Here is a 27,379-nt window from a genome sequence, read left to right on the forward strand (position 1 = left end):
GTCTGCCAGAAAGCCCAAGTTAGGGGAGAGGATGCACATCTTTCCGTGATGAGATTTTGCTTATCCAAGAAGCCTGCATCTCTCATCATCAGCTCATGCATAGCCTTTCAGAGCCCTGCACTTCTGTGGCTCCAGTGGGTGGCATTGCTATGAGTGATGAAGTCCCCGGATGGTCTCAGTGGTGAGCAAATATTAACACTTTGAATCAATTGCACCTTCTTGATGACTGGGAAAACTGTTCGGAGGCTGGCAGAGAGTTATTGCACCATGCAACAGTCGAGCGTAGCTGATATAGTGGGAGCGAATGGCATAAATGAGTTTAAGGCTAAGATGGATTTGCACTTGGAAACTGAAATCATGCAATGGGGTTTGCTGGTGGAATTGCAAAGTGCACCTGGAAGAATGCCAAGAATAATGCAGATGTCTCAGCCCATGCTTTTCATTGTAGCCAACTACAGAATGGGAAAATTAATTGTACCTGCCTCATAAGGTAACAAGTTGATGTACATGAGTTAATATAAATAACTTAGAATGGTACTGAGTATGTAGTAAGCAATTAACGAGTACCACTCAGCATTAACACATACTAGGCACCCATAATACAACTAAGAATAGACGGATTGGATTATAAGACGGAGAGGGTTGTCCTCACAAATCCTACAGTGCAATAAATGGTGTTATAACCAGTCACATAACAGCGTTGCAACTGTTGTGCAATGTGATAGGTGTTGTGATGGCAAAAAGACAGAGTGTACTGCAACTCAGAAGAGAGGCTACCCTAAGCTAGACTTGGATGGTCAGGGAAGGTCTCAGGATAAGGCGGCACAATGTGAGGAATAGCAAGCAGGAGGTGGTCAGGTGGAAAACAGGTGAGAGGATGCTCCTAGGCAGCTTATGCAGGGACTTGGAGGTGAGAAAGACTGTGTTCATTGTGGGCACTCAATGTGGAGTTGGTGGGTATATGTATTCCCTAAAGCTGCCATGACAAAATACCACAAACTGGGGTAGGTTAAGACAACAGAAATTTATTCTCTTGCAGTTTCTAGAGGCTAGAAGTCCAAAACCAAGGTGTTGGTAAAGCTATGCTCTCTCTGAAGATTCTAGGGAAGAATCCTTCCTTGCCTCTCTCTATCTTCTAGCAGTTGCTAGCAGTCCTCAGCATTCCTTGTCTTGCAGCTGTAGTGCTCCAGTTTCTGCCCGTCGTTACGTGGCTGTTCTACTTATGTGCGTGTCTCCATTTTCTCTTCCTATAAAGATAACAGTTATTGGATTATGGTGGTTTCTAATTTGTCCTATTGGACTAGATCCTATTGGTCTAATTCAATAGGATTAGACTCACCCTAATCCAGTATGACCTCATTTTAACTAAATACATTTGCAAGAATCCTACTTCCAAATAAGGTTGTATTTTGAGTTTCTGGGTAGACATGAATTTTGAGGGGATGCTATTTAACCCAGTACAATGGGGGTGGCCAAGGGGAGTAGAAATGATTAAAGGTGAAAAGAAGACAGGAATCAGATTATGAAGTGATTCATAATAAAAAAATAAACATTCATGAGCACTTACAATATATTAAGCACTGTGGTAGGCACTTTACACATATAATATGCACACTCCCATTGAAAGAGGGAGAATCAGGTTGACTGAGGCCAGAGGGGAAAATCAGAGTTTACAAAGTGTGTCATCAGTTAGGGTCCTAGTAGAAAATAGAAGGTACACTGGATTAGAGTAATCTAAAGAGGGTTTAATAAAGGGATCGTTTAAGTGAGCAGAGTATAGGGAAAACATAGGAGATAGAGCAATGTGCAGGGCTGCTACCACCCCTGGAAATGGATGGTGTGGGTGAGGGAGCAGGTACTGGAACTAAGACAGGAAGTCCTGTGAAGAAGCCATCTTGAGCAGAGCAGTGACTTTTGGTTGAGAAAGGAAGCCATCCCAAGGTGATGACATAGGGAGGAAGCCAACGGAGTGAATACACTAACTTGGTCTCTTGTCAAGACCCTGTTGGCCTACCTCAACCGGAGGACAAAAGAGAACAAGAGAGCCCATGGTGCAGTTCACGTGGATAGCATCCTGGGGCCCTGGGCTGAGTGGAGAAGCCTGGAGCATGGATCTGGAGGATCAGACAGAAGACATCTTGCACTGGGGCATTGATGAGAAGGCAGAGCCTGAGAGCCAGAAAATGGAGAAGTTAGGTTGTGATGAGCAAGGTGACATAACCCAACGTTAAGAATGCACATGAGGTCAGGCATGGTGGCTCACACATGGAATTTTAGCACTGTGTGAGGCCAAGGGAGGCAGATTGCTTGAGCTGAGGAGTTTGAGACCAGCCTCAGCAACATAGGGAGACCCTGTCTATACAAAAAATACAAATAATAATAATAATCACTGGGCGTGATGGCACATGCCTGTGTTTCCAATTACTTGAGAGGCTGAGGCAGGAGGATCATTTGAGCCCAGAAGACAGGTTGCAGTGAGCCAAGAGTGAGACCCTTTCTTGAAGCCCTGTGATCACTCACCCTCATTTCCAATAGTACTAATATAGATGTGTGCATACATTAATCTATTCAGCATGTATTTGCTGAGCATCTAGCATATGTCCATCACTAGTCAAACATATAGTGGAAAACAAAGCAGACAAAATTCTCTGCCCTCAAGGAGCTTACATTCTGATGGGAAAAGTAGATAGTAAACAAATAAAGACAATATACTGACTGTCAGAAGATGATTAAGTACTATGGATAAAAACAAAGCAGAAAAGGGAAAGAGGGAGTATCAGGGGTGGGGTTGCAAATGGAAATAGAGTAGAATGAAGGTGATATGTGAACACAGATCTAAATGGAGTTGAGGGAGGACACCATTCTGATACCTGGAGGATGAGGATTCCAGGTAGAAGGAAGGTCACGCACAAAGGCTATAAACCAGAGCATGCCTGGAGCATCTGAGAAGAAGCAAGGATGTGCATGCTGGGAACTGAGTGTGATGAGATCAGAGACGTAACAGGAGCCAGCTCTGCAGATCCTGTGGTCTTTGAAGGTCTGTGTTCTGCATGATACAACAGCATATTCTGAAATCCTGGCTCTCCTATGTGAGCATTGCTCTCCCATCTGTAAAATGGGGATAAGAGTCCTCATTTTGCTTATCTCCAGTGGTGTTTGTAAGGGTCCAGTGAAAAGATGGGTTATGGTATAGCTTTGAAAATCATTAAGTATGAGGCAAGATAATATTTGTATTGCTTAGTAATTTTGCCTCAGGCCACCTGCTGCTGAGTAGAAAGGCTGCCCATGCCTTCATGAATGTGGCTGTGCTGGACCATTGCTTGACAGCGGGTTGTCATGTTTTCACACAGAAACTCATCTTCCTCCTCTCCTGGGCCTCCAACTCCCAGGCCTCATTTTTAAAACAGCAATTTCTCCCCACTGTGTTTCATGCCCCAAACCTCCTAAGTGGAATTACAGACCAGTAACTCACAGTGGCCTGTTATTTATCCTATATGCAATAAAGACTTTCTGTAGGTTATAGGAAATAAATGTGCTTTTTACTATCATCTGTAGTTCTTATTAAACTTATCCCCATGGTGAGGAAATATCTTTGTGAGACCAAGCAGTTTTATGTCCAAACAGCCAATGAGCTGATAATGGGTTTTATGTCTAGCTGTAACCAGCAGCATTGCAGGCAGCCCTTCGTTCATTGCAGTTAGGAGATGCAGGTTTCTCAACCCCTAGCGTGTAAATACTTCTTATTAATGTAGTGGTCCATGCTTTTAAATAGAGTATCTGGTGTCCCCATGCATGCCTGTTGGCTGAAACACAAAATCTGAGATGCCTTATGGAGCTAAAGAAAGAAACCTGGACCAAAAATGAATGGTATGAGGTTATGAAATAAAGATGGAGGAGTGGAAAGAACTCTTTGCACTGGTAGAGTCTTTAAGCCATGAGAATTTTAAAATTGTAGATATAGGAGTTACTCTGTTATCTCCTCTTGGCAGAGAAATGGAAGGAGAAAGGCAGCTAAAATTGCTTGCTAATTATTCAGACAGAAGCAACTTCTCATCCCAGGAAACTAAGACTTAGCATCTTTATCTGTGAAACAGGGATGATAATGCCATACTCCTAGAATTGTGATGCAAAGAAGTCAGCACAGTGCTGATGCCCAGTATGTGTTCAACAAAAAGAAAGCCCTGACTTTTAGTTCTAGTGTTATTCTTCCTTGCTAACTTCTTCCCTCTTGTTGTTCCCTTCAGTATAGCATACAAGTGAAAATAAGTAGCAGTCAATAATGTGGGGCCATGGATTAGGTGAGAAGACAGGAAGTGAGATCCAAACAGATATCAACAGCGAGTATGGTTGACACCATGGGAATCTCAAACTTTTATCTGCTAGTACAGCATTGGTTTAGCTTGCAGACTAATTTCACAGAGTTATTTAAATGTAAATATACAGATTGGGTTTCTCTGCCATAACTAGGAAAGGGAAGAAGGAAATGAATCTATGTTTTTTGGTTTCTACCATGTGGCACCTACTTTCATATATTATCTTTACTATATTTCCAAAAGAATATAATTTCCATGAGAGCTGGAATTTTGGTCTGTTTTCATTTACCATCTGCTATGGTTTAGTTATTTGTTCCCTCCAAACTTCATGTTGAAATTTGATGCCCACTGTTGGAGGTGGGGCCTAATGGAAGGTGTTTGAGTGATGGGGGCAGATCCCTCATAAATAGAGTAATGCCCTCCCTCAGGGGTGAGTGAGTTTTTGCTCTAAAGTTCCTTCAAGAGCTGGTTGTTGAAAAAGAGCCTGGCACTCCCCAGCCCCTTGCTTCCTCTTTCACCATGCCATCTCTGCACACATGGGCTCTCCCTCACCTACTGCCTGCCATGAGTGGAAGCAGCCTGAGACCACTAGATGCCCAATATTGAACCTTTCCACACATCAGAATTGTAAGCCAAATGAACCTTTTCTCTTTACAAATTATCCAGCCTCAGGCATTCCTTCATAGCAAAACAAAATAGAAAAAGAAAACTGGTGCCAAGAGTGGGGTCTTGCTATAAAGATAGCTGAATATGTGAAAGCAGCTTTAGAATTGGGTAATGGGAGATGTTTGGGTCATGGGGGTGGATCCTTCATGAATAGATTAAGCCATTTTTGGGAAGTGGGTAAGTTCTTACTCTATTAGGTCCCATGAATGCTGGTTGTTTAAAAAACCCTGGCAGCTCCCCACTTTCACTCTTGCTTTTTCTTTCACCATGAGACCTCTACAAGCTAGCACTTCTTTGCCTTCCGTAATGAGTGGAAGCAGCCTGAGGCCATCACCAAAAGCAGATGTTGGCACTATGTTTCTTGTGCAGACTGCAGAATTGTAAGCTTAATAAATCTCTTCTCTTCGACAAACAGAGAGCCAAATCATGAGTGAACTCCCATTCACAATTGCTACAAAGAGAATAAAATATCTAGGAATCCAACTTACAAGGGATGTGAAGGAACTCTTCAAGGAGAACTACAAACCACTGCTCAATGAAATAAAAGAGGACACGAACAAATGGAAGAATATTCCATGGGCTCATGGATAGGAAGAATCAATAGCATGAAAATGGCCATGCTTCCCAAGGTAATTTATAGATTCAATGCCATCCCCATCAAACTACCAATGACTTTCTTCACAGAACTGGAAAAAACTACTTTAAACTTCATATGGAACCAAAAAAGAGCCCGCATGGCCAAGTCAATCCTAAACCAAAAGAACAAAGCTGGAGGCATCACACTACCTGACTTCAAACTATACCACAAAGCTACAGTAACCAAAACAGATACATAGACCGATGGAACAGAACAGAAGCCTCAGAGATAATGGCACACATCTACAACCCTCTGATCTTTAATAAACCTGACAAAAACAGGAAGTGGGGAAAGGATTCCCTATTTAATAAATGGTGCTGGGAAAACTGGCTAGCCATATGTAGAAAGCTGAACTTGGATCCCTTCCTTACACCTTATACAAAAATTAATTCAAGATGGATTAAAGACTTAAATCTTAGACTTAAACCATTAAAACCCTAGAAGAAAACCTAGGCAATACCATTCAGGACATAAGCATGGGCAAGGACTTCATGACTAAAACACCAAAAGCAATGGCAACAAAACCCAAAATAGACAAATGGGATCTAATTAAACTAAAGAGCTTCTGCACAGCAGAAGAAACTACCATCAGAGTGAACAGGCAACCCACAGAATAGGAGAAGATTTTTGCCATCTACCCATCTGACAAAAAGCTAATATCCAGAATCTACAAAGACTTAAACATATTTACAAGAAAAAAACAAACAACCCCATAAAAAAGTGGACAAAGGATATGAACAGACACTTCGCAAAAGAATACATCTATGCAGCCAACAGACACATTAAAAAATGCTCATCATCACTGGCCATCAGAGAAATGCAAATCAAAACCACAATGAGATACCATCTCATGCCAGTTAGAATGGCAATCATTAAAAAGTCAGGAAACAACAGACACTGGAGAGGATGGGGAGAAATAGGGACACTTTTACACTGTTGGTGGGAGTGTAAATTGGTACAACCATTGTGGAAGACAGTGTGGCGATTCCTCAAGGATCTAGAACTAGAATTACCATTTGACCCAGCAATCCCATTACTGGGTATATATCCAAAGGGTTATAAATCATGCTACTATAAAGACACATGCACACATATGCTTATTGCGGCACTATTCACAATAGCAAAGACTTGGAACCAACCCAAATGTCCACCAATGATAGACTGGATTAAGAAAATGTGGCACATATATACCATGGAATACTATGCTGCCATAAAAAAGGATAAGTTCATGTCCTTTGCAGGGACATTGATGAAGCTGGAAGCCATCATTCTGAGCAAACTATCACAAGGACAGAAAACCAAACACCGCGTGTTCTCACTTATAGGTGGGAATTGAACAATGAGATCACTTGGACACAGGGCAGGGAACATCACACACCAGGGCCTGTCGGTGGATGGGGGAGAGGAGGAGAGATAGCATTAGGAGAAATACCTAATGTAAATGATGAGTTCACGGGTGCAGCAAACCAACATGGCACATGTATACGTATGTATCAAACCTGCATGTTGTGCACATGTACCCTAGAACTTAAAGTATATATTAAAAAAAAAATCTTCTAATTCTTTTTGATAAATTACCCAGACTCAAGTAGTCCTTTATAGCAACACAAAATGGAGTAAGACATCACAGTATTTCCCACACCTAGAACAACATGTAGCATGTAGTAGAGCATCACTAATATTTGCTGAATGAACTATGGATACTTAGGAAAAGCTCAGCAAGGCAAAATCTATCAGCCATGTGCCACCGTTCAACTCATAAAAATAAAGCAATGTGGTTAATTCTCTTATTCTACCTAAATATTCATTAGATTAATGATTAATTCCTTCTCTTCATCACACTACCACATGTCTAGTCCAAAATCCCATCAAATTTCACCTTTATTTCTGCTGTAACCTGCACTTTGTTCTCCTCACCATAACTGAATACCTGTCTTACTGCAGAGCCAGAAAGAATTCAAAAAGAAATATAATAATATTACTCTCCTGTTTAATATCTTCCAATAGCTCCATGCTCTTTGAATATAGTACCAAACTCTTATAGGCTCACAAGAGTCTGCTGTATCTGGCCCGATAAATTTCAGCCTCATTGCTTTTTCTTTCTGTTCTGGACTGAGTTGCTTTCAGATGCTCACCTGATCAATGTTCTCTTTTAACTCAGGGCCTTTGCACATGCTGTTCTGTTTGCCTAGAATACTGCCTTATACACCCTCTACCCTTCTCCATACAACTCTCTATCTAGATGATCTCTACTCATTGTCATGGTCTCCATTTAATATCACTTCTTTAGGGTACCCTGCCTGAGACTCCATAAGGTTCCCAACTTCATGCCTTCATGGTGTCCTGTATGCCCCCTTTTCAAACACTTTTCTTTCCCTACCAGGCTAAAAGCCCCATGAAAGGAGAGGTGGATTCTATTTTATTCACTGCTCTCTCTGTGTGTGTGTGTGTGTGTGCATGTGTGTGTATGCCAGGCATATAATATGTGCTCAATAAGTATCTATTGAATAAATAGTGATCATGTAATACTAAGAATACCCTGCAATGTGAGGTATCATTTCTATTTTTCAGATAAGAAAACTAAAATCTAAAAAGACGAAATTTCAAACTCAAGGTCATATAGCAAATAGCATAGTTAAGAGTCAAACCTAAGTCTGAATCCCAAATCTCTTTCTTCTTTTCCAAAATAATTTTCTCCAGCTCATCAAATACTCTACTTACTAGCAGGTCACAACCTATGTCATATAGTTGGTTCTAATTTGGAAAGAATTATAATTTACCAGACACAATCAATTCCTTCTCCAGTGATGCAGAAGGCCCCACAGAAGCTTTCAATGTGGTTGCTGGATGACTCTGAGCATAATTATTATAGGGAAGAAGTGCAAAAATAGTTCAGGTTAAGATACCTTCGTCAGCTTGCTCCTTTCTGCCTGTGGATGCCACCGATGCAGCATCGTTAAAGTCTCTCTTCTCCCTGTCATCATATCTATGTCAGAGTCTCCTAAAGAGCCAGAACAGTGGAGGAAGCTCTTCATTGGAGGGTTGAGCTTTGAAACAACGATGAGAGCCTGAGGAGCCATTTTGAGCAATGGGGAACGCTCATGGACTGTGTGGTCATGAGAGATCCAAACAGCACGTGCTCCAGGGGCTTTGGGTTTGTCACATATGCCACTGTGCAGGAGGTGGATGCAGTCATGAATGCCAGGCCACACAAGGTGGATGGAAGAGTTGTGGAAACAAAGAGAGCTGTCTCAGGAGATTCTCAAAGACCAGGTGGCCATTTAACTGTGAAAAACGTATTTGTTGGTGGCATTAAAGAAGACACTGAAGAACATCACCTAAGAGATTATTTTCAACAGTTTGGAAAAATGGAAGTGATTGAAATCATGACTGACCAAGGCAGTGGCAAGAAAAGGGGCTTTGCCTTTGTAACCATTGACAACCATGACTCCGTGGATAAGATTGTCATTCGGAAATACCATACTGTCAAAGCAAGAGATGGCTAGTGCTTCCTCCAGCCAAAGAGGCCGAAGAAGTTCTGGAAACTTTGGTGGTGGTCATGGAGGTGGTTTTGATGGGAATGACAATTCTGGTCATGGAGGAAACTTTAGTGGTCATGGTGGCTTTGGTGGCAGCTGTGGTGGTGGTGGATATGGTGGCAATGGGGATGGTTATAATGGGTTTGGTAATGATGGTGGTTATGGAGGATGCAGCGCTGGTTACTCTGGAGGAAGCAGAGGCTATGGATGTGGTGGACAGGGTTATGGAAACCAGGGCAGTGGCTATGGCGGGAGTGGCAGCTATGACAGCTATAACAACGTAGGCGGAGGCAGCTTTGGCGGTGGTAGTGGAAGCAATTTTGGAGGTGGCAGAAGCTACAGTGATTTGGGCAATTACAACAGTCAGTTTTCAAATTTTGGACCCATGAAGGGAGGAAATTTTGGAGGCAGAAGCTCTGGCCCCTATGGTGGTGGAGACCAATACTTTGCCAAACCACAAAACCAAGGTGGCTATGGTGGTTCCAGTAGCAGCAGTAGCTATGGCAGTGGCAGAAGATTTTAATTAGGAAACAAAGCTTAGCAGGAGAGTAGAGCCAGAGAAGTGATAGGGAAGCTACAGGTTACAACAGATTTGTGAACTCAGCCATGCACAGTGGTAGCAGGGCCTAGCTGCTACAAAGAAGACATGTTTTGGACAAATACTCATGGGTATGGGCAAAAAAACTCGAGGACTATATTTGTGACTAATTGTATAACAGGTTATTTTAGTTTCTGTTCTGTGGAAAGTGTAAAGCATTCCAACAAAGGGTTTTAATGTAGATTGTTTTTTGCACCCATGCTGCTGATTGCTAAATGTAATAGTCTGACCGTGATGCTGAATAAATACCTTTAAAAACATAGTTCAGGTTATCTATGTTTCCTTTTTCCTTGGATGCCAGATAAAGAGTTGTTGACTGGAATTTCAACTGAGGCAGAGAGATGACCTAGTTAAGTTCCTGGCCTGAGAGAGTGTCAGTAGAAGAGCCCATATTTCTCACATGTATGGAATTGCCTGAAGATCTTTCATTTATTCTGCTCTGCTGTGATTCAATGTGATTACTTTGACTAGTGAATCGAAGGTGGCTCTTTAACCATAAACAAACGAATGGGTTAAAAAAATGAAAATTAGTATCTATGCTTTAAATGAGAGGAGTGAAGGGGCTATCATAAAGGTTAGTAGGACACACGGGCTGGTGACTTCATTGTACCCACACCCCTCATTTGTGAGAGGCCACTCACCTGTATATCCACCAGAGGGCAGCAGCAGCAGCGAAGGCCCACCTCCCCTGTGCCACACTTCACGCCACGCTGTCCAACCACACGTGGCTATTGGGCACCTGAAATGTGGCCGGTGCCACTTGTTGAAATGATAACAGTTTGGATATATTGGATTAAAGAAAATATATTATGGAAATTCATTTCACCTGTTTATTTTTACTTAAACATGGCTAAGTGGCAAATTTAAGGTGACATATATGGCTTGCATTCATAGCCCATGCTATATTTCTTTTGGGTGGAACTGCTTGACACAATCCATGGCATAATAAACAGACTTTCCAAAATAACTAAAGTTTGAATCTCATTTTCAGGCTATGTATATATTACACAAATATCACGTCATGATAAGAATTTGGAAGGATCTTGGAGCTTGTCCTTATTTTACAGCTAAAGAAACTGAGGCTCAAAGAGATGAAGCAACTTTGCCCAAGATCAGACCACCAATAGTGGCAGAGCTGGACTTTGAACTTCAGTTTCAAACAAAATCAGTTCTTCTCCACTCAGCGAGTGGCCCACAAATTATAGGTGTCCCTGGACTTAGAGTGTACCTCTGAGAGCTCCCATCCCTCTATCCCCAGCACCAGTGGCTGGCACATGGCAGGAACTCTTTCTACAGCATCCAGTCTGTGTGAATGCTTTGTTTACTGCACCACACAAAGAATACAAAGACAAGTGCTGCTCAGGCTCTGTTCTCTGGAAGCTCATGGCTTAGTAGAGAAGATACCAGATGGACAGTAACCAATTAAAATCATAAAACAAGTTCTAGCAAAGTACCTTGAAACTAATATGGAAATGTGTTCAACCTCATTAGTAATTTTAAAAATGCAAATAAAAATAAGGATATGATGTTTTACTTTACTCACATCCTTCCTAGTTTCAGAGGGCCTTAAAGTAGTTCATAATCCTACCTTCAAAAAAAAAAAAAAAAAAAAAAACAACAGAAAATAAAATCAACAAAAGAAAAGTTCTCCTTTCTGTAAATGTGTTCTGTGGGAGGGACAAGATATCACCCAAGAAAATGATTTAGATTAAATAAACATTTTAATTGCCATGATGTCCTTTGCATCAGTTTGCTTAGCTTTGAGAAGTTAGTTACATCCAATTGGATATTTGATGTATACTAGGAAGAATATTTATCTTTATTTAGTTTAAGAAAATTCAAAATTCCCAGGCTTTTCTTGAGTGTCAAAATGGAAAACTTACTTAACAGAAGAAACCAAAACTTATTCTGTTTCCTGGTGTCTACCACAGGACTTGACATATAACATGGACTCAACTCAATAAAGCCTTGCTGAATACAGGAGGGTACCTGCATTTATTCTGTGCTGGTTATGTGCCCATGTACCTTAACAGACCTCTTTCTATAAATAAGGGCATTTAATAACCTTAATACCCTGAAAATTTTAGTCTCCATTTTCAGATAAATAACAGAAGCTCCAAAAAAAAAAAAAAAAATTGATAATCTTGCCCAAATCCCTAATTACCAGGGAGCAGAGCTGCAATTTGGACCCATAATGTATTTTGTTCCAAACCTTACATCTTTATGCTGTGTGAAGGGATAGGAGAATAAAGGGAAAAAAGAGAAGCAACAAAGGGGAAAAAGAGAAAAGAGAGAAAAAGGGAGAGAAAGGAGGCAAGAGAAGGATGGAGATAAAAACAAAGATGCAAGGGAAGAAAGGGTGAGTGAGTATGGAATTCTACCTCTTTCAGCACATAGTCTAAAAATAAAGACAAAGAGAAGGGTCAAAGCTTTCCTGGAAAAAAATATTCCTGGCGATTTGGAGAGACAGTTTTTAAAACGGCAGGTTAGGAATTCATCTACTGTTGAAGGCTTGGCTCTCAGAAGTTCCCCCAGGATGGTTTCTTCTCTTGCCACCTCATTATCGCCGGGAACAATCTGCATGGCCAGTAATGAGAGGATCTTAATGCCGGCAGTCTCAGGGGTGGGTAATGGCTCTGCTCGCGGAGTTGGGGTCACAGGTTCAGGCCTAGATGCTGTGGAGAGAGCTGCGCGGAGCTACAGACCGTCCCCCTGGACTGGCAGTCCATTAGCCCTTACCCCCTCAGCATGGCAGTAATGAGTAGGTGAGGCACACTCCACAGCCCCTGCCAGCGGGCCCATCGGAGTGGGGGTGTGGTTTCCCAGTGCCAAATGCTTCCCGCTGCCAGCCCTGACCAACCTGCTGTCCTTGCAGTGCTGTAGGCCAGCCTGCAGGATAGGGTTTGTCAGGATTTGGGATACTCTCAAATTCTGCTCCTAACAACAATGCAATTAACTAGGGAGCCAGATAATGTAAGCTTTATATTCATAAACTATAATATTTATATAGATTCCAGTTGTATGTTTCTATCTGTGAGCCCATTCTGTATAGTAGAAAAAAACAGATTTTCTAGTCAGAGTTCTAATCCTAGCATCCCTCTATTAGCTATGTGACCTTGGGCATATTACCTCATTTCTATGAATCTTGATTTTCTTACATGTCCTGAGGAATATTAACAATACCAGCCTTATTGGTTTGTTCAGATTATTATTATAAATTCGTTGTTAATAACTAACATTAACTAACATTGAGTACTGTGTGTTGGATTCTGTGATAAGTGCTTTTATACATATGATTCTGAATCCTCCGAACTCTACATGTAAATACTACTCTTATCTCTAATTGACAGATGTAGAAACAGGGTAAGACTAAGTCTGTACGTGTCAGAACTGGGATCTGAAGTCTGGTGTCTCTGACAAACTTTGTAACCTTAACCACTATGCTATAGTGAAATTATGAATTTAACACCCAGAGTAAAAGCCTGATATGCAGTACATTGTCAATAATTATATTAGTTGTTTCTCCTCTCCTTTTCTCTTTGTCTAATATAACAGGAGACACTCAGAAAACAGAAATCTGTCTAGGTATTTGAAACAGGGAAGATTCAATACAGGAGATGGTCGCATACAAGATGGAAGAGCTAAGAAGTGAAAAGAGGATATTGAGACAAGCCAGAGAGCAGCAATAGGAGGAAGCCACTGTAACCCCCAGGCTAGAGGAATAGGGAAAAAAGGTGGTACCACCAAATCCTAGAGACCAGGGTCACCTTCAGAAGGTAGAAGCACAGAGGAGCCCTGGAGTAGATGCTACCATTTCTGGAGATGCAATCCCAAACCAGGGAAGCCAAGGGTAAAAATACCCTGTCCCTCTTCCCTCCTGGTCTCCAACTTCCTACAGCCTCAAATTAGTAATACATACTCAGAAACTCAAAAAGAAGTAAGCTAAGGAAATGTTGTTTCCTGCAAATTTTTCAAAGAAAGACAGAAGGGATCTGAGATTAAATATACAGGTAATTGACACATCTACAATGTTATAAAGTAGGTAAGTTGTGGTGAGTGCAGTGGCTCACGCCTGTAATCCCAGCACTTTGGGAGGCTGAGACGGGCGGATCACGAGGTCAAGAGTTCAAGGCCAGCCTGGCCAACATGGTAAACCCCGTCTCTACTAAGCATACAAAAATTAGCCAGGTATAGTGACACGTGCCTATAATCCCAGCTACTCCAGAGGCTGAGGCAGGAGAATCGCTTGAACCTGGGAGGCAGAGGTTGCAGTAAGCCAAGATCATGCCACTGCACTTGAGCCCGGGCGACAGAGCAAGACTCTGTCTTACAAAAAAAAAAAAAAAAAAAGGTGGGTTGTGATTGTCCTCTCTGTTTGACTCTGTCAAGTATTCATTTCATGGCACAATAGTGATCTCATTTTATAGGTGAGAAAAGACCAGACATTAACTACTACTCCCAGAGCCCCAAAGAGGAAGTGAGTATTACTTTTGTGAGATTCATGGAAGGCTTTAGAGTAGGAGTGACTGTGAGGACATCATGGGTCATGGATGAAGAGAGTTTTGTCAGATGGATCAGATTGAAAAAGCACTGCAAGCAGTGGAAATAGAAGAGGTAAACGTATCAATCCATATATTGAAGGGTTTGGGCTATACTGTCTTTGAAGTTTCTCCAACTCTAACTTTTTTTAAACTTGAAATTCTGCTAGAAGTGAAAGAAATATATTATCCAAATTGTTTTTTATGGTACCTAAAGGCATTCGTTTTCTAATATGAAATTATATCACTTGACCTGTTTACGTAGGTTCTGTGATGTACCTTTCATGTTGATAAAGAAATTAGTACATAGATAGAGCTAATGTCACTAACAAGATCAGCTCAAAAGGAACAGAGAATTTTGGTCTCTTATCTGCCTTCTTACTACCTTGTGTTAGCAGTTTGGAAAGAGCAGCACAACGGCTATACATTAATATTTTGGTGATTCATTCCTTCTGGAATATATTGTCAGGACATTTGATCTGCATGTATTTCCTTTATACACTCCTTTGTACTAAACTTGATGGATAAACTTTTCTACTGATGTACACACCACATTTCAGCTGTTAGCATGCAACACGTTTGCTCTTAGAATCTTTACCTCTAGCTTCTCCTGGTTCCAATCCATCACTGCACAGTGTAGTAAGTGGACTGCTCATTTTGAAATGCAAATCTGATTGTTATAATGCCTCCCCCAAGCCTCACTTAAAATCTGTCTGTGGTGCCCCTTGCCTTCAAGATAAATCTAAGCTCCTCTAATACCTTTGCTCCTTCCTAAGTCTCTCAGTACTCCCTGCCTTAAACTCTGAGTTTCAGATATGTTGAAGTACTGACTATGCTATTTTATGCTTCCATGTGAATAGTCTTTGCCCATGCTGTTCCCCCTAGAGTATACTTTCCCAACTACTGTCCCAAGCAATACCTATTTCTTCCTAAGGGGATTTCGCCCTGCCCCCACCTCCCTCCTTTTCCTTTGTGTTTTCAATGCGCCATGCACATATTGCCAGTATGGAACTATCGCTCAGTATGTGTAGTTTTGGGTGTGTACAACCTGCTTGAAAGGCTGGCATGTAGTAGAAACTTAATAACTGGCGGCTCTGGGGGTTTGTTGTTGTTACTTTTATTCATTGCTATGTTCCTAGTGTCTAACAGCATCTGATACGCAGTAGGTATCAAATAAAGGTTTGTTGAATATCCTAAGAATTGGAGGTTCAAAAAGAGAAGTAAAACTAAATAGTTTTAAAGCCTTTACTTATTAAATGTGATACCGTTAAAAGATTGTCTTTAAATCATACCTGCTTCAGAAGGTCCAGTAGGAACTTGCTTCCATAGATAAGAAATCCAGTTGTGGGTTTGTCAGAAGTAAGTACATTAAATAAGCCAGATCCTCTTTGTGCATGGCTATGTTCTTTTATTCATTTCCTTTGCTCTTTAACCCAACAGCCAGCCACCTGAGACAGGGCTCTAGCTTATTAAGCAAAATTATTCCCAGAATGGAGCTAACCTTGCCAGAGACGTTTGATAAGGAAGAGACTTGGCAGATAAGGATGGATATTTGTGGCTTCTACTATTTATGAATCATCCAAAGTCCAAATCATGCAGACACTTAAACTGGGAGGTTAGTGTGGGGGACAAGCCCTTTCTTAGCAGATATGCATGGCCTATCACCCAGCAATCAGGGATTGGCACTATTTTGTGGCTCTGACTCTGGGAGTGGCTAGTTGATCAAAGCATTCTTTCTCAGCCAGCCCGGATGCAGCCTCCTAATCCTTCGTAGTCTAGAGCACACAGGAAGCCAATGCCAATTCTAGCTTGCTAGAGGAATATGAGCTGCCAAGCCCAAGGCATTGTCAAGGAGGCCCTTCCTTGAGGGTGGTGTGGGGTAGTGTTTAAGGACCTGCACTCTGCAGCCAGACTGACCTGGAATCTCCACTGTATACTCTTGACACTTGTTAGCTGTATGAGCTTAGGCTGGTTACTCTACCCCACAATGTTCTAGGTTCTGCAACTGTAACACAGGGATGGTAATAAGAGGATCCTGGGTGCCAGGGTCTTTAAATAGGAGTATATAGGCATTAATGCTCAGAGTTGTGACTGAAACACAATACACACTGTGTAAGTCTGGCTCTTATGGGACAGCCCACAATCATATGCTGAAGGCCTAGTATATTCCAAGTGTTTTTCTAGATGCTATGTACAGAAACATAGAGATGAAAAGATGTGGCTCCAGCATCCATAATCTCAGCCTAGAAGAGATTAGAGACAAGTAAGCCAATCATTGCAATATAGCATAATAATTTGACAACTGTAATTTGCAGGCTTGCATAAGATTATGTGAGAGCTCAGAGGGCCTGGGTTCTGGGTCTGCTCAATAGGAAGTCATTAAAGGCTTCACAGATGAGGAGACACTGGAACTAACTCTTAAGGAGGAGTGGGGTTTGGAAAAAAGATTAGTAGGAGAGTATATTTCAGATGGGCGGCAATGCACTTGCAAAGATGCAGAGCTAGAGACCAGTGTGGCGTTTAGGGAATTGTAATATATCCAGGGGGTGATGCATAGGTCTGATGAATCAGGAACAGGTGAGGTTGAGGAATTCGGCAAGAGCCAATCCCCAGGGGTCCCAGATGCAACTTTCAGGAGGTTGGACATAATTCTGTAGTTAATTAGGACTCTCTGTTAGTTGTGAGATTCAGGAAAAGAAGAGAGAATTGAGGTGGACGCCTTTTGTTGCACATTGTGCTGTTATGTATATTTTGAAGAGAAAAAATATGAATACATCAGAAACTAAGCTTTCATGAGATTGACATTAGACTTCAGTTTCTGGACATTCAAATAGAATAGTATGAGCTAATTCTATTTAGACATGTGGTATATTTTTAACTCTATGATTCCTCTGTCCAATGTTCTTAATCCACAGGAAACTCATTTAGCCTGAAGATTCTGAACCAATTACACAGTTTTATAAGGTCAAAATAAAAGTTGGGAGTCATTTTATTTTTATCTGTACTGGTAGAAATTACAGAATCAAACTGCTTTAATGAGAAAAAACACTAGGATGAGAAAAGTGAAAATAGAAGTGTCAGCACCATCAGAGATTTCTGCTGCGTCTTGGATGCCGGCAGATGAGACCAGGGTTGGGCTGTGAAGTCCTTTGACAACCCCGTCTATATCCCTGAACAAGTTGCCAGGGCTTCAAGAGGGATAGACATGAAACACAACATCCTTCCACTCTTATTAAGATTTAATCATGCTTTCAACAGGATTGCAATGTTATTAAATTGGATTTTTTTTTTCTTCCTTAAAAAGGGATTTAACTTTTGCTTTCTTGACATCATAATCAACATGGAACAGATGCAAAGGGGAATTGGGTGACCACTGGTAATATGGACCTATACTTAACATGTAGCATGTGAAGTTATTAAAATGGAAATTAATTCCCTTTATTACTATCATGCCCTATCAATTAATTTGGTTGGAGATGCTTATGAATATGCAATCATTCCTCCCTGCTGCCCACCCCTTATTCTATGTGTGTGGAAAGCACTGGTGAAGCAATAGGTAAAATTGTATATTTTTCTTGCCAGTTTTGCTAGCATTGTTCCTCTTTGCTTCCTAACAATAATGGATAATATTGATAACTAATAGTCATTGAAATCTTCCCATGTACCAACCACTTTTGTAAGCACTTCATATTTATTGTTTTATTCAATCTCAACAATAAATTATTAAGATGGGTACTTTTATTATCCCTGTAGAAAGAAGAGAAATATGGGACAGAAAAAGGTGAGGAAATCTTTTCTAGGTGGCCCAGGCATTCTGACCGCTGTGCTCTTCACTACTGGGCCACACTGCCGCTTACTGGCTCCAGGTGCAAGGACTTGGGGAGAGGCCAAAGTCTCAGATGTCAAACTCCTATAGGCTGAAAAAGAGTGTGGCGGACCTGGGATGGAACAGAAGGCTCTGAGAGGGGGGCAAGTATTTTAAAATATAGGTTTTGTTATTATTTTGGTATGGCAAGGCCAACAGATCAGGAGATGACTCCCATTGAAAAGATAGCTTGTTACACTCACAGACCCCAAGACAAGGTGCCATGCCTTGTGGGGGCTGCACACTCAAGGCACCAGGATTGCTCAGGAAGTAGAGGGAAGGCGGGACTCTGAGCAAGATCCTTTATTGTGGTGTCTGTGGGAAGGAACAGGTGAGGCAGTTTGGCTGGTTTAGATCGTTTAGCAGGCTCTGGGGAATACAGCCTGTCCCCATTGTCTGGTTCCTGGCTCAGGTGATAGGGGCAGGTAGATAAATGGGCTAGAGTAGAATAAGAGATAAAAGAAGTGGTTGGGGATATCGATTCCAGAGAGATTGGTTAGCACTTGAAAGGTGAGCTCCTGAGAGAGTTTGTTACTATCTCTAGGAATTAGCTAAGCCCGGGAACTGAGTAGCAGTCTGCAGTATCGGCAAGGCCCCAGATGTCTAAGCATCAGAAATACAGAAACTGAAGAGACATAGTTAACAGAGTCGGGGCGTACTTGGGTTGGTGTAAGGGAGCAGTGTGGGCTGTGGAGGCTCCTTAGGGAAGGCAAGGAGGATGGGATGGCCAGTAAGAAATTAAGACCCGAATGTACATATGATGGTCTCCATTGCGGGGTGGGGAATTGGAGACACTGAAATTAAGCTTTGAAGTAAGTATCTTTGGTCTTTTGATATTATTCATAGCATATATTTAACTTTCTACATGTATTAAGCTTTGCGGGGAAGGGTGTTATGACTTATCATTGCAGCTGGCATTGCTTCCTTGGGAGCAGGGACCTTCCTTTGTGTTAATCAACCTTGCACTACCCTGAAGATCCAATGTGAGGCTTGCTCTCCCAGAATGGAAGGGCTCTGTTTCACGTGCAGTTTTTAAATCCTGGCCCCAATAACACCCCATCAGGACAGTTGTCTCTTTAAGTGCCAGTTGCATGCTGTGGATTTGGTAAAAAAAAAAAACAAAAGGAGCTTATTAAACCCAGGTGAGAGAAAGCCCTGGTGAAGAACCACGGTCAGGGCTGAGTGCTCAGTTGGTAACAGCTGATTCACAAGTGGTTCCTTTTCTCTTTCCTTTAAAAAAGGCAAGAGAAGTTATGAGACTTGAACCAAGATAGTACTAGAGGTTTGTTTTCTAATCAAGTACCTAGATAACAAGGTGATCTGTACGTTGTGTGCAGGCTGTTTAGTTGCCAATCCAGAACCAAAGAGTCAAGCTGAATACCTTCCACTCTTCCATCCCCACATCCAACCCATTATCAAGTTTTCTCCTTTCCAACCAAAATGTGTCCTGGAATGGCCATACTCAACTCCCTCCACCTAAGTCTGGGAAGCCACATCAATTGTCTCCTATACTTTTACAGGAATCTTTTCATGGGTCTCCTCATTTTGGTTTTTGCCCCCTCTAATTCATTTTCCATAAGAGGGCCATATATTCATTTTAAAATGTAAAAGATATCAAGTCAGTCTTCTGCTTAATGGTTTTTTTATAGTGTATTAGTTAGGGTAGGCCAACCACTGTAGCAAAGGGACCCCAAAATTTATAATGGCTCATACACAATGGTTATGACTTGAATTAGTGAGTAGATCAACAGGGCTGCCTCTCACTAAGGAGTCATTCAGGGCCATTAACACCTAGTTAAAAAACCATCCCAAGTCAGTTTTCCTGGAAGCCCACCCTGAAACTGAGACTGATAGGAACGTGATCTATTAGGAAGCTTTCCCAGGAAAAACTGCACAGAAGTACAGAGTGGGGTGAGGAAAGGAAGGAAGGTAAGCAAGGGTATGGTACTAACCAAAGCCCCACAGAGGTAACTTTAGCCTAATCCCATAAGGCAGCACTCCCCAACCTTTTTTGACACCAGGGACTGGTTTTGTGGAAGACAGTATTTCCATGGAGCAGGGTGGGGATGAAACTGTTCCACCTCAGATCAATCTCAGTCAGGCATCAGATTCTTGTAAGGAGCATGTAACCTAGATTCCTCACATGCACAATTCACAATGGAGTTCCCACTCCTGTAAGAATCTAATTCCACTGCTGATCTAACAGGAGGCAGAGCTCAGGTGGTAATGCTCGGCTGCCACTCATCTCCTGCTGTGCAGCCCAGTTCCTAACTGGCCACAGACTAGTATCCATCCACAGTCCGGGGGTTGGGGACCCCTGCCATAAGGGAAGATCTGGAGACAGCATAGACCCCACCTCAGAGCTATCCTCATCAAAACAAGGGAGTAAGAGCATTTAAGCTCACACCTGCCATGCATTGGTTAAGGTCTGCCTCTAAGGAGAAATACCTTCCTACGTGCCTCTAGCAATCTGTGTGTGCAAGCAAAGGGGGTTCTGACACCCTGAGGGCATTCCGATGATAAGGGGATGCAGGTGCTAGCCTTTAGGGGAGAGAGAACACCTGGAGTCAGTGTGCAGGAAAATGATAGAGGTCTAAGGGAAGATGGGAGGAGTACTGACAGAAACAGCTACACAAAGGCATCCTAGGGTCTTCATTCTAGTGGGAAGGAGCAGGCAAGGGAAGCTTAAATGGGCCATGCTCAGAATCACATTCCATTGACTAGAAGTCAACTAATAATTGATCCCTTAACCAATGCAAGGCAGGCACATGGCCATATACAACAGCAAGAGAAGTTGGGAAACGTAGTCCATCTGTGTATCTAGGGAGATGAAGAGAATCTAGGCTTCTTGCCACAAATAGCCTCTTTCAATACTTGAATAAAAATCTAACCTCCCTATAGGGACCTCCATGTCTCCGGATGTCTGGCCTCTACCTACCTCTCCATCTCTGTCGCCTGCTGCTCCCTCTCTACCTCTGCCTCCACTGTCACCATAGTTTAGCTGTACTCATATGTCAGGCTTTATAACCACAGACTCTTGAAAAAAATTAATAGAAGCCTGAAGGCCTAGAATTGCAATACTACTGTTATGATGATAAAAGTATTAATTTGACCTTTGAATAAAGGCCTTTGGTGAATTGTGATAAAGTAGATAATGAAACAACTGGTCCCATTTAGTGGAGACTATAAGAACCAGAACTTAGCCTCCAATAAGCTCACAGAAAGCGGAGAGCTAGACCTCCCTGTGGGCAGCCCAAAGTGGCAGGGCATGCTCAACCAGCTGTATCATTGCTGATCTAAGTGCAGAACCCACGGGCCCTGGGCTCTCCATTATTACCAGCTGCCAGCATGACCTTGGGCAAGTTGTTAACCTAGATGTGCCTCAGTTTCATCATCTATAAAGGGGGGCTAATAATTGTTCCACATTCATGGAGTCATTGTGAAGAGCAAACGAATTAATACAAGAGAAAGAGCTTAGAACAGCCCCTGGCACAGACTAAGCACTTTAGTAAATGCTATTATTACTATTAGGGGAACTGCAGGCTACACAGACAACTTCCTACCCCTATTTCCTGACAATCTCAGTTACCATGCTGTCCTTGTTAGCAACTTTTTTTTTCCCTCATTCCTACAGCCCCACCCCAGGCTAAGGGGAGTTTGGAGACAACCAATTAAATCAAGCTCCTATTTAACATCAACCATTTACAGATGTGCATCTTCCTGATCATGAGACACAATTTGAAGTCAAAGAACCGAAGGTCTATCTGTAAGGAGCCCTTCAAGCTGAGATAGTGAAAGTACCTTATCTCAGGTTTTTCCCGAAGCTGCAGTTTTCCTTAGGCTCCTGGAGAATAGACCTCAAGTCTCCCCATAGGCCAGGGGCTGTTTACAACTTGCTTTGCTTTTATCCCACCAGTCCTGAGCTGATGCTGCCTTTGATTATACATCTCACAACTCCAGGGGGCACCATTCTCTTAGACTACATAGTCTCCAGTGATGACCCTGAACCATACACTATCTTGCTATCTCAGTGTTTCACGTGAAGTACGCATGTTTTAGGTTACTAAACAATTTGGATATGAATTCTGACTCATTTGCATTTGTGTGACGTTGTATAAATTACCTATCCTCTTTGGGCCTCAGGTTCCTCATCTGCAATAGGAAGGTAATATCCATTCCACGTACTCGGTGTTGTAAGGACTGTAATGAAGTACAGGTGAAAAGCCTAGCTGACATCTTAGTCCTCTGGAGTTTGGTTGCCTGATGACATCTTAGTCCTCTGGAGTTTGGTTGCCTGATGACATCTTAGTCCTCTGGAATTTGGTTGTCCATTGCTGTGTAACAAATTGCCCTAACAGTTAGTGGCTTTACAGCAAGAAACTGTTTATCTTCCTGTGATTCTTCAATTAAGGGAGGGCCCATTGAGCACAGCTTTTATTGTTCCAGGTGGTGGTATTAGGGGTAGCTCACCTGGGGTTGGAAGATCTAAAATAGCTTCTTTTGCTTGGTTGGTGCTGCAGCTGGGGTGGCAGGAACTGCTAGGTGTTGGCTGGGCTCGCTCTCTCTGCCTCTCTGTCACTCATTGTAGTATTTCACCTCCAGCAGCTCGTTTCTCTCCACATGGACTTTCTCTTCCGCAGGGTGATCAGAATTCTTAACATGGTGTCTCAGAGCTCCCAAGAGTACAAAACTAATTCCACCAAGGTCTTAAGACCTAGACCGGGCCTTCACAGGGTGTTACTTCTGCTACGTTCTATTGGTCAAAACAAGACATAGGTTCGAGAGGAAGAGAAGTAGACTCTCCCACCGGAGAGGAGAAGCAGCATGCATGTACATGGGTGGAAGGAATCGTTGGTGGCCGTTTTGCAGATAATCCATCATACTCAGTAAGTGAAAGCCTTGGTTTCCATTCTTTTTGCATTTTAGAAGGGGGAAGAGGGTAGGTGGCTGCAAAACCAAATTGACTTTCAACTAAAAAGCCCTAAGGACCAGGAAGACTCAGATAAGTGAGACAGAGTAATGCCCATTGCATTTCTCCTTTGGGATGGGAAGAAATCATTTCTGGGCTAACTGCTACGAGAACTATAACCTGGAAATATTTGATCCTTTTTTGTTTGTTTTCTTTCTGATTTTCCAATTTGAACTCACCTTCTACAAGATCTGGCAGACTGGAACCAGAAAGAGGTCACCGATACTCAGAGAAACATCCATATTAGTTATCTATTGTTGCATAGCAAGTTACCCCAAAACTTTATGGCTTAAAATGATAACATTTCGTATCTCACAATTTCTGTAAGTCAGGAATCTGGAGTGAACTTACCTGGATCCTCTGCCTCAGGCTGCAATATTGGTCGGGGCTGCAGTTATCCCAGTTTGACTGGGGCAGAATCCCCTTTCAAGATTCCTCAGTTGTTTTTGGGAGAGTTCCACTCCTGGCAGGCATTTGGACTGAGGGCTCGGTTCCTTTGGCTGTTGACCAGAGGTTGCCCTCAGTTCTTTAGCACAAAGACCTCTTCATAGGGGCAGTTCAAATATGGTAACTAACTTTATCAGAGCAAGCAAGCAAGAGAGCCAGAGAGTGAGAGAGTGACTGCTAGCGAAACAGAAGTCATACACCCTTTTGCAACTAACAAAATAGTAATTGCTGAAGCAACATCCTATCATTTTTGCTGTATTCTATTTGTTAGAAGCAAGTCACTACAATCAAGGGTAGGCAGATTATATCAGAACACAAATACCAGGTGGCAAGATCACTGGTGGCCATTCTAGAATTACAACTCTCACCACTCCTTTCAGCAAATTTAGAGTCCTCAAATTTCACTTCATCCCTAGATATCATAGCACTACGCATGGGTTATAATCAGGGTGATTATGTGTCCTAGTGTAACTGGAATAGGTGCAATTTAGATAACCTAAAAAAAGATTATTCTAAGTGTAGAGGAACCATGCCTTGTACATAAAAAAAAAATCAGCAGAGGCCAGGCACGGTGGCTCACGCCTGTAATCCCAGCACTTTAGGAGGCCGAGGCGGGCGGATCATGAGGTCAGGAGATAGAGACGAACCTGGCCAACATGGTGAAACCCTGTCTCTACTAAATATACAAAAAATTAGCTGGGCGAGGTGGCGGGTGCCTGTAGTCCCAGCTACTTGGGAGGCTGAGGCAGGAGAATGGCGTGAACCTGGGAGGTGGAGCTTGCAGTGAGCCCAGATCGCACTACTGCACTCCAGCCTGGGAGACAGAGCGAGATTCTGTCTCACAAAAAAAAAAAAAAAAAAATCAGCAGAAATTTTGTTCATCTTCATAAGGTAGAATAGTTTGCTTAGTAAAATTTAATGTCACTCTTAATTAATCTACTCAACAAATATTTATACAGTACTTTCTAAATGCCGGAACTGTCAAGTACAGTAAAAATAGTATCACTGCCCTTGAAGAAGTCAGATGAGAACTTGAACACTAGCAGTATTGTGTCAGAAATGTTGTGAGAGAGAAACACAAAGTATTGTGAAATCTGAGATGGTGGCCCTTTGATTGAGTTTTGAAGGATGCATAGGAATTTGCTGGATGAAGAATGTTTTAGTCAGTTTCCCAATAGGAAACAGCACATTCAAAACAGGATAAATGATGGAAGATTTATTTCCAAAGATGAGGGCATAAGGAAACCATAAGGAACCGTGAAGTTGTATGGTGCTTATCTGATAGCAGCCAGGCTGGTATCAGATAAGTGGTATGAAAGGAGACTGAATTGATTACAATCTGGACAGTGAGAGTCCTGTAGTGAGGGGCTCCATGAGACAGAAGGACCTTCTGTAGAGGAGTACAGCCAGTTTGTGCAAACTTTGTAGGAAGGACTTGAACAAATACTCTGACTTCACAGTTCACTTCTCTTTAATCCCCTGACAAATCCATTTGGAAAGAAGAGGACCTGGGAACCCACATTATATCCCGTTCAGAACAATCTCCAGGAGCACAGGGCAGAACGGAGAAGGGTGAAGTTGGTTCTGGAGGGACAAATAAAGCTATACAACCCAAAGGCACCAGGCACATCCATTCCAGAGAAAGGGACCAGAGTGAATTCAGGGATATGTGAAATGTCCTGATGACTTTGGACTGACAAATGTGACATGAAACAGGAGAAAGATCAGATCAGGAAGAGGGAGCTGAGGGCAGAGAAGTGGGCAGGGGCCAGGCTATGAGAGGCTCCCTGGGTCTTTGGTAAAATTGTCCTATCGACCCTGCCAGTTTATGCCCACCATGCCAAGTTGTACTAAAGAGCTTGGATTCCACCCTGAAGGTAGTGTGGACACAAAGATAACTTTTTAGCTAGGCCTGTGCATTGTGGGCCAAGTGGCTACACAGTGAAGGGTGGATTGGGAGGGGCATGGTTTAAAGTCCAGCTCTGCCTACTGCCTTAGGACTTTGCACCTTAACCTTTCTGGATCCTAATTTCCTGGTTGGTGAAACACAGATGGCAACTCCTGCTGGCTGGCATGGGGATTAGATGGGATAGACATTTATAAAATGCCAAACACTCAACATACATGTGGGGTTATTTGTACACAGATCAACAATTGCTTTTGATGGGGAATTAAAAAACTTTGGGCACTTCCCACCCAAATGCCAGGCATTGTGCTTGAATGCTTCACATTTGATATTTCATTCAATCCGTGCAACAGCTTTTGAGATAGCTGTTATCTCAATTTACACAACAGGAAACAAAGGCTTATTTTTATTACTTATTATGTGCCATACACTGTACCTGAGGAATATGAAGGTGAGTAAGACGTGGTCCTGGCCCTTAAGAAATCCTAATTATGGATGCTAAGGTCATTTAGATTGGTGCTCCTCAAATTATAATGTGCATATGCATTTCTCACCTGGCATCTTGTTAAAAAGCAGATTCCGACTCACTAGCACTAGGGTCTGGCTGGAGGTTCTGCATTCCTAGCCCTCTCCCAGATGATGCTGATACTGCTTGTCCATAGACCACACTTTGAGAAGCAGAGTTTAGAAGATCAGTTTAAACACACACACGCACGCATGCCCACGCGCGCGCGCGCGCACACACACACACACATTTCTATCAGTAGTTGCAGCTATGATAAAATGAAGCAAAGGGAAGATTTTTTTTTTTTTTACAACAATTTCAACTTTAGGAAATGGGGGTATAGAAAGGAAACACCATGCACCTGAGTATTTGGCTGAATAGCAGTTACTAATGCAGGGCTTTCTGCTCCAGAGTCTAAACCTTCCTCAGCTCAGTTTGGGCTGAGCAGGATATTGTTTTTCTGCCCCTTGGATATATCCCATTATGAGCTTTGATCAAAGCAAACCTTTCCCTTTGAGGCTTAGGGCACATGTTAATGGCTTTGTTATTCGCATGTATCTGCATATATTTGCAAAGCAATTCAGCTTCCTCTGAGAGGGAGGAGGCATACAGGGGCTGGGGGCTGAGCCCAGGTTTTAAGCATTTGTGTAATAGTTGGTCCTCAGCATCTCAAAGGAAATCTGGCAGCTGAGAGATGAAGCCATCCTGATAATGCAAGAAACTAAGAGCTGAGTTTCCAGCGCTTCTCTGGTTGAGCGTTCATGCCTGTTCACTGAAGATTCTTATCATTTCAGGTCCTGCCTCTCTTTTTTCCCATCCATTTTACCTATTGCTGCCCAAGCATCTTCTTAAAGATTTCTCTGAACAGATCACTTTCCCACTCAAAGCCTTTCCACAGTTCTCCTTTATCTACTGAAGAAAGCAAATCTTAACATTCAAAACTCTCTCCACATAACCCGGTCCCAATGCATGACTTCAGCCTTGCCTCTGTGCTTCCATTCAGCCTCCCTGCTTCCCTTCCATCCCTGTGCTCTGGCCAAATTGAACCTTTTTTTTTTTTTTTTGTTCTGTAAGCCATATACATTTTCACATTCAGGACTTAACTCATGTCATTAGCACATGTATCAGTTTGTGATACCCTCTCTCCACTTTGTTCACTCATGCCCAAATTCTGCTCAACCTTCAAAACCCAGCTCAAATCCCCCTCCATCCAGGAAGACATCTTTGAACTTCCTACCTGGAGAAGTTCTTCCTGCTTAGGAACTCCCTTAGCATTTTATCCACACCTTTCTTATTGCATAAAGTCCTTCATTTGTTTATGTATTAGGACCATCACCAGTTATTGCGTGTCTTGAAGGCCATCTGTGCCTAGTCATACGTATATATAGTAAGTGGT

At 42.3% G+C, this 27,379-nt stretch overlaps 2 protein-coding genes across 3 annotated transcripts in view; both read left to right on the plus strand.

Annotated features, from left to right (window-relative positions):
* Positions 1 to 9,975, plus strand: part of LOC111532953 (heterogeneous nuclear ribonucleoprotein A1-like) — a 69,252-nt gene extending 59,277 nt beyond the window's left edge. The window contains 3 exon segments of the mRNA XM_026454146.1: positions 8,568 to 8,671; positions 8,674 to 9,100; positions 9,102 to 9,975. Of these exon segments, the coding sequence (XP_026309931.1) occupies positions 8,568 to 8,671; positions 8,674 to 9,100; positions 9,102 to 9,678 (1,108 nt within the window). The 3' untranslated portion in view covers positions 9,679 to 9,975.
* The window catches only part of DAB1 (DAB adaptor protein 1), a 1,195,266-nt gene that overhangs the window by 175,608 nt on the left and 992,279 nt on the right, over positions 1 to 27,379 (plus strand). The gene's annotated exons all lie outside the window — the stretch shown is intronic.

This window comes from Piliocolobus tephrosceles, chromosome 1 (assembly GCF_002776525.5).
Source record: "Piliocolobus tephrosceles isolate RC106 chromosome 1, ASM277652v3, whole genome shotgun sequence".
Classification (NCBI taxonomy): Eukaryota; Metazoa; Chordata; class Mammalia; order Primates; family Cercopithecidae; genus Piliocolobus; species Piliocolobus tephrosceles.